The sequence below is a fragment of the Vigna unguiculata genome, chromosome 5, assembly GCF_004118075.2.
Source record: "Vigna unguiculata cultivar IT97K-499-35 chromosome 5, ASM411807v1, whole genome shotgun sequence".
Classification (NCBI taxonomy): Eukaryota; Viridiplantae; Streptophyta; class Magnoliopsida; order Fabales; family Fabaceae; genus Vigna; species Vigna unguiculata.
Window position 1 is genome coordinate 4,822,160 of NC_040283.1, and position 13,807 is coordinate 4,835,966.

Below are 13,807 nucleotides of genomic sequence, written 5' to 3' on the forward strand. Positions count from 1 at the left end.
ACTTAAATTGTCTAATTCTACAACCAATTTTCATGCAACTTTTAGGCTATTTTTGTTTGCAAATAGGTCAGAAGGCTCTCATCCAAGTTCTCAAAATAGTAGCCAACAATTTCAAATTTTTGATTTTGGAATGGCTAAAAGATGTGAAATAGTTGCTAGATGAGAATGAACATTTAACTCCCATGTTTTGGTTCAACCAATCAATTTAATATACATGCATACTAAGCTAAGTAAGAATTTTATCAAACACATTCATGGAAACAAGGACAAGAAAACTTCATATGAACATATATGACATTTGACTCAAGCAAATGCAAGCACGTTTAAAGACTCGAAACAACATAGACAATGACACGAATATGTAGTTAGCATACAATTTAACTTGAGATAAGACCACTCTATGGCTAATGCATAAGCATGTTATTAAACATCATTTGAGCATATTTAGAAGACGCAAAAACAATGGCCAAAACAGCCAAAACAAAACCTGGTAGCAAAACTTGCGTCAAACAATAAGAATCACAACCAGTAAAAAGCAAGTCGGTGACATCAACGGAAAATAGTGCCTAACAATAGGGACACAATGCCTAGTGACAACGAAGTCAGTAACCACTGCCTAGGAATTTTGCCCAGGGTGTAAGGAGGAGCCCAACGGTAAAACAATGTCATCAACTCATTTTTGTGAAAAAAATGTTCCAACTTAGCCAAGGAGAGGTTGATTTGGACCATTTCAAGATAGTTACACAAGACAAGATTAAACACAAACACAAAATAACACCTTAAACAAAAAACTCTTATTACCAAATGATAAAAGTTAATCTTGTAAATTTAAAGAAGACAGGTGTTTGTGTTTATGTTGCTTAAAAAAGTCTCAATAAAATCTCTATTGAACATTAAGATAACAATGTTATCTGGATGTGAAGGTTCACTTCATATAAATTCCAAAGAAAGAAAAAATAATAGATTCAAAATAACAAATTTCAAGAAAAAAAAAGGAAAACAAGAACACAATAGCAACATACAATGTAACATAAGTTGGAAATGGAAATAAAAGATGAAAATAAAGGGAGTGGAAGAGGATGGGGAGGGGGTACACACCATTTGGGGATGAACCAACCCAAAATGAGTAGTGGTTGTCGTCACTTAAACCAACTTTCAAAATAAGACTAGGGATAAACTCACTATAGAAAAAGAGACACAAAAATGGCTATAATAACTTTATTTCTTTATTCAATAACCCTTTACAAGTAGGCAAGAGGTCCTCTTAAATAGGTTAGGAGGTAGACCTCCCAACAATAATACAAAGAAAAGAGATACATAGACTAGTAAAATTGCAAAATATATTCTAGAAGCCCTAACAAAGAGGTAGGGGGAGAATATTCTCCAATAGTTGAAAAAATCTTCAAAAACTACATTTTCTCTCCTTCAAGTGTGCATAGTGATCCTCACGTCCAAGATGCGGTCTTTTTTGCTTCTAATGAGTTTTTTTAGCAAAACTAGGTGTGTGGCAAGAATATTGGTTGGGCTCATACTAAGTCCTTCATTCCTCCAGAAGGTAACAATCTTAAAAGCATATGTGTCAGTCACTAGAAACCACAAGAAACACAATAAGTCTAAAATTTATTTAAAAGCCTAACAAACTAAGAAAAGAACGGTGAAGGAACTCCCTTCCTAATCATGCTTAATTTTCCTAGACACTTCCCTCCATCTTTGGTAGGGGTTAAGGTTCATTATTATCCATGGACACTCATAAATTTATTTATAATATTTTTCAAATAGGTGCACAACAAGTAAATATATGAGTTTTTTTTTTTTTTTATAGAAACGCAACGAATAACTATTTGACTTGTTCACATTCCTAATCTAAACATTAGTCAATAAGGTTGTGTTTGATTTGTCCAATTCTTTTATGAATCATGAAGTTGTAAATTAGGTACAAATTATCCATTAAATAATACTCTATTTGAATGAACATCATATCCTCATAGTATTGATGTAATATGAGTGACGAGCTAGTGAAGATATATGAAAGACAAATAGTTGCACAAAATGATGAAAGGGATATGAGTACCGAAAGATTATGTTGTTCATTGATTTCACTCTATTTTTTGTATGATTTAAAAATTCTGATAATTTGAAATTCATAAAGATTTCAATATATAAGAAGTTTTAATAAAATTAAAAATAATTATAGCCATTTGCATGTTGTATTTTGGATTTTACCTATTCAATAAATTTTTCACCTCAGATTGTCCAACATAAATACTATATTTCTAACTTTTGATAATTTGATGATAATTGGAAATTGATGTATTAAAGATATCTCAATTGAAGACATCAATGATCATACAAAATTCAATAAATCTTTCGATATATTTCAAATATTATTATATCTTAATTTTATTTATGCTTCACTATTGTTTTCAAAGCAAAGATTAAGGAAAATTAAATTGAATTTTATTGAACAGGATAATATTAAAATGAATTATAATTTATTTTTACCAATAGTTCGCTATAAATTTAATCCATAAAGTACAGCTGAGCACATATGTTCTGAATACAATAAAATAAATTCACGGGATTGTTAGTTTTGAATAAATTTTTTATTGACTTTATAAAAAAAATATTTATATTTATACTTACTCTGATTAAGTTTCATTCAATCCCTACTTATAAACTGAGTGAATTCACTTCCCATTAAGAGATTAATAATACCACTATTTCTTTAAAATTAAATATGAAAATATCATTTTATTTGAAGACAAAAAAATATTTATTTTAAAATAAAGTGTGATTTATTCTAAGTAAATATATATATTCTTTTAAATAAATGATTGAGATAAAAAAGACTTCTGCCCTTTCATACAGCTCTCCAGTTATACGCAATCAGTTTCAAGAAAACAAGTGATGTTTATTTCCATAATTTTTGTTAGTTGTTTTTCTTGTTTTTATTTTCATTTATTTTGTATTTTGTGTATTAATATGACTCTTTTTTTGGGGCGTCAACTTCATGCTAAAACTGCAAGCCGTCTTCCACAAACTTTTTTCTGCTTTCCTTTCTAAACCAATGGTTCCAAATTCGATTATCCACTCCTTTCACCTTTTTTTTTTCTTTTTCTTTATGCACCAATCACCACTCACCACATGATAATAAATATCAACCCATGCCTTTTATTTTCTTCCAAAAACAATTATTTCAACTTTATCAACACCTGCAAATTAAAAATAAAAAATAAAATTAATAAATATACAGATTTTTTAATATATAAAAAATGGTTATAATATAAATAATAACTATCTTTCACTTAAAGTGGTGCAGAACTTGAACTTATTATTAGTGGTTAAATTGAAATAATTTCACATTATTAAAAATCACACACCTCTGTTATACAATTAAAAAAGTATTATTCTATATAACTTAAAAAGAAAGAATAATTTATATATTCTCAAGTTTCATTATTTAAAAATTTGGTGAATAATTTGATTCTAATCATACGATAGTAGCATATTCATTTTAACCTTCCTTTTTTAATTTCTTTTGTACCTTACTTTTACAAATAAATTTTTTTTCAACATTTTTAACAAAATACTTTTTTTAAAATAATTATTATAAAAGTGAATATATTTACAATACACAGTAATTTGCAATTAAACAATTTTCTCTTGTGCTGAAATTTTTATTTTCAAAATTTAAAATAGATAAACTTAAAACCAACTTTTCTTTTTCTTTTCTCTCTACACTTTTTAATATTCAATTCTTCTCATAGCAAACAAAATTTCTTGGGCTGTGACAGAGAAGCACTAGGTCACGTGGGAGTGAAAAATCATTTTACCTTTTTATCGTTTCAATGAAGAATATTATTACATGGTGTTGACGCAAAAAAGTTCGAGAAGTCAAAATTCGTGAGTTAAATAAATAAGAAAGAAAAAAGAAAAGAAAAAAAGACGTGGAAAAAGGAAACGCAGGACTAATAGAGATAAACTATCGTGTGTTGTTGAAAACACGGGGTGGAAAAAAGCGAATAGCGTTGCAGTAACAGTAAGAGATGATTGGCGATGTATGATTGGTTGGTTTTTATTCCCTGTTCTCGTTTGTGGAGTGGAGAACACAAGGCCATCACCTCCTTTGTTTTCTTTTCTCTCTTTCTTTCCATGAACTTTTCTTTTTTTATTTATTTTATTTTTAATTAAAAGTTTGATAATAATAATAATAATAAATATTATTATTATTGTTCATATCAGTTTTATTTAACTGTTGTTGTTGTTGGTGGGGTGAACCGGTGAAGGGTGATCGTAGTTTAAGTGAGTGAGGGAAATGGAATGTGAAGAGTGAGTGACAGGGCGGTGATGATAGTATTATTATGCGTGTATGGAATTCGATGCCGCGATTCCCGTGTCCCGAGAGCACCTTCCTCAAGGTCCTTTGCTTTTTTTCTCCACACTTTTTTTTTCTTCTTCTTCTTCGATTGTGATGAATAGCGTTGTTTCAATCTCGTTCGTTCGATCACGTGCGTTTTCGTGATCCCTGTCGCCGCCGATGATCGACGATGGATGATCGTCGCGCTTGTTTTTCTTCATATTTCGTTCTTCTGAGGTCTGATTGCGTGATTCTGAGATCTGAGGTGCTTCGTTTCATGTTTCTGTTTCTTTTATTTGTTTTGTAGACGTTAGGAGTAACTTGCAATGTTTTTCTTTCTCGGATTTCACTTCCCTGTGCTTTTGTTTTCTTAACCGCTTTGAGAATGTTTGTGTTTATGTTCATGCAATTTGGTTGTTCTGTATGTTGACTGGCAATAGAAACTGCAATCGGAGCTACTTTTTTTTTTTTTTTTCTAGTTCTCTTAAATTCAAATCAGTAATGAATGGAGTATAGTTTAAGTTTAGATGCTGTGGAGTACTTTCGTGATAAATTGTTATTACTGAACTGAACACTTTGTAATAATTAATATAGGTGCAATTTATGGAAACATTTAGATTTTGTTTTTTTAATGAATATTTTAAAACTTGATTAAACCTTTTTTCACTAATTTCTTTTTTAAAAGAACCTAGTGTGCATAAAGCATGGCAACTTTGGAAAAGCCTTTGGCTTACAGCATTCACAAACGGATTTTTCGTGAGGCTTGGATAAAAATATCAGACTGTAGAAAGTGTTCTTAAAGTTAAATTTCATTCATATTCATAAGTCAAAGCCGAATTGGTATTACACTAATTAAAGTGACAAATGGAAATCTGGATTATAATGATGTCTCTTATGGAGAAATTGACTTGTTGATCATGTTATTTCAGATGCAATGTGGCAAATTAACTTGAGGTCAAGTGAAACAATGGAATCTGGACCTTATCCCGAGCATCCAGGAGAACCAGATTGTTCATATTACATCAGGACCGGCCTTTGTAGGTTTGGAGCAACATGTCGATTTAATCATCCTCCTAACAGAAAACTGGTATGATCCATGCAATGCTTTTGGACAAATTCTAATTATTAGTTGCATGTGTTAGCAGACCCAGACGATACATATACACACTCACTTGAATTTGGATTCTCAGCTAGGTTGTTTTGTGTTGTTCCTTTGCTGTGTCATCAAAATTCACTGATGACCACTCATTTTTAAAATTTTAAAATATATTAAAAAGATTTTAAGATACTAATATAGTGTATTTGTAATACTCAGCAAAGACCAAAACCAAAAAACTCAGTAGAGAATCTGGACTCCACTCACTTGGATGAATATAACCTGCATTTGTATATGGCTTTGTTTTTCTTTACGCATCCTTGATCTTTTCACGATTAAATTTATTTAGCTGTTTTCACCTTTTTTTAAAACAGTTGTTGCTGGGTTGTAGATGGTCAAAATTATCTGGCTGTACTGTTGGTACTTTTCATTTTGATCACACATTAACTAATTAGTATGGTTATCTGATAGTTTTTTCCTTTGAATAATATCAGGCTATTGCTGCTGCACGGATGAAAGGTGAATTCCCAGAAAGGATAGGACAGCCAGAATGCCAGGCATGTACTTGTTTCTCAATGAATGCATAAGGTGCTCATTGCTTGTTTATGTGCATGGTCTGTGATTTTTTAAGGTTGAATTTTATGTTTTCAAATTGTAGATATTGAACTCTTTAGGGTGCTTGGAATTTCTTGAGAGAATCCCTCTTAGCTCCTCTGAATTTATATCTAAATCTGATTGCAATTCAAACCCCTAATACAAAATAGATCCTAAACTGTTGGGATAAAGCAATAAGGATATGATCTATAGGGGACAGGTGATTTGGATCCTTGGTGAACATAGAAGCTAGCTGATCATTACAGTAAACAAATGAAATAGTGATATCCCTAGAATGAATCTTCTCTTGTATAAGTTGGCAGTCAACACTGGTGTGTTTGGTTAGCCCACGACTGCATATGAGTCCATTTGAGATGCTGCTGGATTATGACTATATGTCTTTATTTTCTTAAACCAATCCCTTTCTGGGAGACCTCTTGATTATCTGTAGATCTGAATTACTGTGGTCCATTAGCTATCACATGGAAAGTGAAGGATTTGATTTGCAACAAAGGAATATCTATAGCCCAGTCATGATGAGATGGAGTAGCTATCCCACTAATCTACATTATCAGCATAAGTCTGCTGCTCATGATCAGAACCCCAACATTTAAATCCATAAGAGCATAGCACTTCAGTCTCTTATAAAAATATTGAAAGCATGTTTCTTTTGAAAAATGAAAATATCTGTAAATTTGGTTGTTTTATTTTAAACACTCTCGGGAATGGAGGTGGGGAAATGAGATCAAGCTGTCAACAAGTGCAGCATGTAGGCCATCAATTTACTGTACCGGTAGTCTCTGGAATTATTTATCCTGATTTATCTGAAACATGGTATATTTTGGGTTGGAAACTTAACAGTATTTTGGATTTGTTTTCTACATTTGCTTATGAGGTAGTTATTATATTTCTATAAAACATTAGTTCACTTTAGCATTCATCTGTCTGATAATCATTTAAACAATTTACTAGTTAAAGCACACTTTTTCTTTTTAAATTATTTGTTTGTGTTAATAACTATTACTCTATGTAGTTATGGGATTTACAACCTTTATCTTCTTTTTTCTCATCTTGATCATTCATATCTCCATGAGTTACAATGACTTCATATCAAACTATAAATTATTTTTTTGAATGATTTTCTTATGAGAAAAAAAGACTATGTACTGACAGGGTAAAATAATTTTACATTATCATCAATCACAAACCACTATATATGGTAAGTTCGTTGATCTTTACAAGAACTTCCTGAAAAATCATAGCCATATAGATTTGTGATTGGATAACAATGTAAAACTGTTTTAAACTGTCAATCCACAGCCATTAAACTCTTTTCTTATTTGATTTTACAATGTATGATCTTTATGGCTATTATCAATGCTAGCATCAACCTTCTACTATTAAGAATATTACAGATTCTTATTCCCTTTTTTATGCTATCCAGTACTATTTGAAGACAGGAACTTGCAAATTTGGAGCCACATGCAGGTTTCATCATCCTAGAGACAAGGCTGGGATTGCTGGAAGAGTTGCCTTGAACATATTAGGCTATCCACTCCGCCCAGTTAGTATTGAATATTTACCTCTTATTTATGTCTTAGATACAACTAAGGAAGTATGTGTTTGTTGGCCTTTCTTGTTGATTGACAATTTGATTTATAGCATAATTAAAATGCCTGGCACACTTTTAGACTTAAAAAGTTTTAATTCAGATGCTGCTTCTTTCTATTCCGTATATGATAGAGTACCAATTAATAAAAGTAGTAAAATATAATATTGAACACTGAAATCACACACAATACAGCAATACACATACTGTCCCACAAATAACACTTATAATACAGCAATACACTTGCTGTCCCAGAGATAAAAGTCTTCTATGAAGATCATTCTCTGTCCACAAGCTACACCTAACTTCATGCTGCTTAACTGCATGACATATATAGTCCTTATACATAATTTTTGGCAGTTATTTTCTACAAATGACTCTCATAAGTTCATAACAACCCCCGACTCTCAGTTTCCACCGGCATTCATTTTCTAAATTGTGGTGGCTTTGCATACTTCTATTTTATGTCTAAATTTGAAGTTTTGATTGGTTGTTGATACTGGTGGTTAATTCTATATTTTCTTTGTTTCTTGTTGATACAGAATGATCCTAAACAGATTATTGTTCTATTTAAAATCTGACACCTGATTGTTTTCTGTTGTTGTTGATATTAATAGTTAATTTTGTATTTTTGGTTCTTGCTGATGCAGAATGAGCCCGACTGTGCTTATTATTTAAGAACTGGACAATGTAAATTTGGGAACACTTGCAAATTTCACCATCCCCAACCAAACAATATGGTGCTTTCCATGAGAAGTTCTCCTGTTTATCCTGGTGTCCAATCTCCAACTACACCAGGTCAGCAGTCTTATGCAACAGGAATTACAAATTGGCCCAGTTCATCGTATATTCCTAGCCCACGTTGGCAAAGTCCTTCAAGTTATGCTCCTTTAATTCTACCTCAGGGAATGGTTTCAGTGCCTAGCTGGAGTGCATACAGTGTAAGCTCGTCCATTTTTTTTATGGAAGAAATAGAATGGTTGTGATATTCTATGCTTGTGACAGATTGAAAGACACTTTTTATCAGGAGGAGAGTCTTTTAAGTTAAAAATGTTTTTTTTTTTCCATTTTCTATAAAACCATTCACGTGCTTTAATCTAATGTCTGAGGTTTTTGGATACTTCGTTCATGATGACATGGTACGCTTTGTAGTTTAGAGTTAAATTCCTGTTATCCCATGAATGAAAGTTAAATTTTCAGCAGTAAGTGAGTTTATGCTTAACTCAATCTCAAAAAACCACTTTGATAAGGTAATGTTTTCACCTCACTTATATATTATAATTTGATCTTATCTCTAGTCAATGTGAGATTTCCAAAACACCTCCTCATGATAAGGATTGGTCATCTTTAGCGTGGGAATAAATATTTATGCATGGTTCAATAGGAGTCCAATAGTCAGTGGCATGATAGTCCCATCAAATCTTGCTAGGACAATTCTTTTGGATTTTATATGCTCTGATAGAATTTTAGAAAGTGTGGATTATGCCTAACTTAACCTCACAAAGTTGGTATGGTAAGGTGAGGTTTGCACCTCACTTATATATTATAATTTGGTTTTAGTTTTAGTGGTTGTGAGATGTCTAATACTTTAAACCCAAACTATTCATGTGTGACGTCGCTTTTAGATCTTCTCCCTTTAGTCCTTATTATAAGGGATATTGATGGTCTTTTTTACAAGGCATTTTATAGTTTCTATATAATATTAAATTTCTTATTCTTGTTTCCTCCTATTAAATATTATGAGTAGGTGTATTTTTTAATAGTAAATAATGAAAAAGGAAATTTAAATGCTATTAATGATGAGGGTAAATTTGATATATTCATATTTAAATAATCAACAAAGTGAGCTAAATTGATTAGTTTTATTTGTCTGTGTGATTCTTTTAGAAGTGTTCTATATTAAGGACCTGAGGGAGTACAACAATTCTGGTGCTTTCACCTTACAACTTAAACCTTTGAGAGAGTTGGTTCATTGCACCATTCATATTTCCTTAAGATTTTCATTTGCCTTTGTCAAGGGCCATTTGACTCTGGCAGTTAATTTTATTGGGCTAATATATTCCCATCCAATGTTCTTGTCTATCAAGGTATTTTTGTTATGGAGAGTTGATCTTGTAACTTGTTGGAGAGAGATTTTATTGCATTTATTTTTCAAATAATACATTGGTGTCATCTATCTGATTTTATAATGAAAAATTATTAATTCATGCCACATGGCAGATACGTGCTGAACTGTTTTTACACAGATCTTGCTGTTACTAGTATGTACCAACATCTTGATTAAACATTCATTTTTTCCAGGGTCAAATGGGATCAGATAGTTCACAACAAACAATGGGAAATGGCCAAAGCTATGGAACCAATCGGCAAAGTGAACCAACAAATGCAGGATCCCAGGGAGCATATTCTCAATTTCGTTCTGGCTCTGTTCCTGTAGGTTTCTATGCGTTGCAGAGGGAGAACATATTTCCTGAGAGACCCGATCAACCAGAATGTCAATTCTACATGAAGACTGGAGATTGCAAGTTTGGTGCAGTCTGTCGTTTCCATCATCCACGTGAAAGGATGATTCCTGCTCCTGACTGTGTTTTGAGTCCTATTGGCCTTCCTTTACGTCCTGTGAGTTGAATTCCAGCTTTTGGATTCTACATGTTAAGTTTATATTTCATTGAGATAGATTATTTTTTTCACCTAAATATACACATATGATAGTTCGCATAGACTGTGTTTAGTAAGGATTCGAATAAGAACTAGTTATATTGTCGTGTAGCTTATTTCATTTACTACTTTTTATTCTTTATTATTTACATTTTTCCATTATTTGAATTTAAATGATCTAATTCTAGCTCGTTTATAGATAGACAATTTTGTGGGACTAGATGCAGGAATTTTAGGAGCCTGTGCTGGAAACATGGGTCCTGCTCGTTTATATATAATGACTAAATCAATTTAGGAGCTAAAGTGAGGAATATTGTAATTTGTAAGCCAAAGTGTTGCATATTTTAAACCATTTAAGGAAGACAGTTATACCTCTTGGTGTTGTGTTTGATAATAACTTTTTTGTGGGTTTTCATAACATGTCTCTTGTTTAAAAGTTAGGCCACTAACTGATTTCAAAAGTTATCGACATAAGGGAACATGATCTCCTCAAGAGAAGTATAGCTTGCTAGCAATCATAAAATGGTTTTAAATAAACGCTTCTGTCATCGAGAGAAGTATAACTTGCTGGAGATAAGCTCCCAAACTAAGGGCAGGGACTTTGGGGACTGACTAATATCCTATGGGCCTGGATCTCACGTTGGAAACAGGGAAAGGGAAGAGGAAGTGCAGGATACATGGGATCAGTTTCTGTCAGGTTTCTATAGCTCGCAATTAACATTTTCTTGAAATGAAAAAAAATCCAAAATCTAAATCAATCTATGTTGGAAATGGAGTATTTTTATATTTAAATATTAATTAGTATGTCTCAGTTCTATACGTCCTCCTATAAAGGGTTTAAATCACAATAGATGAGAAGCCCTATTGTTGAATCATGAAAGTCCATTTATAGATGTTTGTATCAACATAGACATCTATTTTAAGTGCAACAATAATCTGAAGACAACTTAATGATTTGCAACTGTCCAAGTGAAGACAGAAGAGATGATGAAAATTCTTGAACTTGGCTAGCTCTAACTCTAGTCCAAAAGTTAATGAAGGCTTAAACCTTTTAGGCCCTACTTTGGTCATATGTTGGGAGAGCTGCATGGTCAGGTAGGTTGCAATAGGAAATTCACGAGGTTAGGTGGATTTTTGTTCGACTGATGGTGGTAGAATATGAAATATGTGATAGATTATGATATCATCTTAATTTTAGGCTGGATATAACTCAACTTCAAAATTTAACTATTGAGATGAGGGTTGTATAAGATTTACCTTTGTCATATATATAGTCGATTTGGGATCTCAACGAAAATATTATCATATGAATTATTTCAAGTGTGAGTCCCCTTTCATGTCAAAATCAAATTGTGATATATGATGGCATTGGTGTTGCTTCCTGTACTTAGCATTAATATGAATTATTTCAAGTCTGTAATTCCCCTTTTATGTCTAAATCAAATTGTGATATCTGATGGCATTGGTGTTGCTTCCTGTGCTTAGCATATCATTCATTCCCAAAATTGTGTCTGATATTACTCCTTTCAACCGTGTGAAATGCATCAAAGTATTTTAACTAGATTTATGATTGTTTGTTGATTGGAAAGAGGACAATATATGCAATTATTTATCACAGTATTCTCTTCACATTGATTTGATCTTTTTATCGAATTTGGTGCATGCTAATAGAGATTGTGTTCCATTTTCGTGCAGGGAGAGCCTCTTTGTGTCTTCTATTCACGGTATGGCATATGCAAATTTGGTCCAAGTTGCAAATTTGATCACCCAATGGGAGTCTTTACCTATAACATATCTGCATCACCTTCAGCTGATGCCCCAGGGCGGCGAATGTTAGGTTCTTCATCAGGAACTTCTGCATTAAATTTATCATCAGAAGTACTTGTTGAGTCAGGCTCAGCAAATCCAAGGAGGCTTTCATTATCAGAGACTAGACAGATTCCTTCTGGTGATGATAACATTGATGAAGAGGGATAATGATGTCTCTTGGAAATGGGTTACTTGCTTTTTACAATTTTTTTCAGGGGAGAAAAGGGTAATCTGTAAATTGATTTTCCCATTGCTGAAGATGTACAGACTACAGAGTTCATGTGAAGCTGATTCTATCAACGTGCTATTTAATGCAGTTGACAGATTCAGTTGTTCTGAATTTCATGCTGTCACATTGTATAAATTTTACAAATATTTGTCACATTTGGTGGAAACCAAATGTGAACATTTCTTCAGTCCTTAAGTCAGTCTATCTATTTAATGTTTTCCCAATATGTAAAAATTGTTTTTCTGAAAATCTGTAATGATCAATATTTGGCTCCTGTGTCAATCTTTCTTTGGTGCAGGTTTGAAATTCAGTGCAAAGACTATTCTATATGCGGTCTACTGTGCATAATAGAAATCTTTTTCAACAGCAAACCAACAGTATGATCAATATCCTTTTATTTTTTCACATTTTTTGTGTATTTCTAGTGTGCATACAGATTTTTTTTCACACTCTTATCAGAATAGAAGAGCATCCTAATGAAGTCTTAATTGTTGTATGTGTGCATATTTTCTTCCGTCAAAATAAATGCAACTGTTCTAAAATGTTATCTGTACCTCTACTTTCCCATGATATATTTATTCTTTTTGCAATGATTGATTGTCCTAGATAGAATTCGTTTTGCAGAAGTTGAAGGGAAAGAGTCTAAACTGTGAACTTTGTGGGTGGCAGAAGCCCGCTAATTTATGCTGTTTTGCAGATGCCAAACCTCAGCTCGAATGTGACTTCTGTTCAGGCCACAAATTACTTAACTTAATGTTTCAATTAATTTTGGTGGGTGGATGGTCCTTCTGGCTTGGAGTCCGATTATCAGTTCACATGCAATGCAATAACTAAATCATGGTCGGGAGTTTAAATCTTCTCTTGAGGCTTTATTAGAAGCATCATATCAGTGGCTGAATATACATGTATTTGATGTGTAGCTCGCTGATTCTAGTATGTGTTATCAATATGCTTACACAGGTACTACGTCCATTCTTTCTCCTTTTATTTACTGAAAAAACGAAACGGTGTGTAATGATCATTGTTACGATATGCACTCTTTTACAGTCCTGTGCTATAACCCAAATCTGTAGAAGCGTTTTTTACTGCTCTAGTGTGCTAGTTTTCTAAATCTGAAAAGAATAAGGTAGTGCTTTGACTATTTTTAACACTCCCGTTTTTCGAAAACTATGAAAATTAAAGAACTTCTTTTATCAACTTGTTTTTAAAGTGTATTTTGTTCTGCATTCCTGTTGTGATTTCTCTTTGAGCTAGAAGTTAATAGTTGTACCTTTCATATTTTATTGGTGGAATGTACGTCATTTTTGGCTTGTGACGAGTTTTCAAGCACACACCGTCAGTTTGGATCAGGTCTATTTCATTCAAAACCTCGTCCATTTTGTAGTTGACGTGAAAGGTAATAATACTAGAAGTGTCAGATTTTGCATGTCCCGGATGCACGTTTTTACCTGCCTG

General features: G+C 32.6%; 1 protein-coding gene across 7 annotated transcripts; it reads left to right on the forward strand.

Annotated features, from left to right (window-relative positions):
* The first annotated feature begins 3,977 nt into the window (after positions 1–3,977).
* LOC114186235 (zinc finger CCCH domain-containing protein ZFN-like) lies at positions 3,978–13,390 on the forward strand. 7 transcript variants are annotated; one of them, XR_003604995.1, is made up of 8 exons: positions 4,141–4,418; positions 5,287–5,444; positions 5,948–6,010; positions 7,492–7,611; positions 8,307–8,597; positions 9,958–10,275; positions 12,010–12,729; positions 12,977–13,390. XR_003604995.1 is itself a non-coding variant. In XM_028074275.1 (7 exons), exons 1-7 carry the CDS (start codon positions 4,061–4,063, stop codon positions 12,289–12,291), a joined length of 1,239 nt encoding a protein of 412 aa, XP_027930076.1. In that variant the 5' UTR covers positions 3,978–4,060; the 3' UTR covers positions 12,292–13,390. The 7 variants fall into 7 exon arrangements, 4 of the variants coding, with proteins under 4 accessions (XP_027930076.1, XP_027930075.1, XP_027930078.1 ...); XR_003604997.1 differs by having other exon boundaries at positions 13,022–13,390; XR_003604996.1 differs by having other exon boundaries at positions 13,050–13,390.
* The last annotated feature ends 417 nt before the right edge of the window (positions 13,391–13,807 follow it).

What these genes read in the sequence shown, in the direction of transcription:
- LOC114186235 (XM_028074274.1), top strand. Translation starts at nt 4,370, where the DNA reads ATGGAATTCGATGCCGCGATTCCCGTGTCCCGAGAGCACCTTCCTCAA. An exon ending in ATCCTCCTAACAGAAAACTG is followed by an intron (nt 5,445 to 5,947) that starts GTATGATCCATG and finishes GAATAATATCAG; the next exon opens with GCTATTGCTGCTGCACGGAT. An exon ending in CTAGCTGGAGTGCATACAGT is followed by an intron (nt 8,598 to 9,957) that starts GTAAGCTCGTCC and finishes CATTTTTTCCAG; the next exon opens with GGTCAAATGGGATCAGATAG.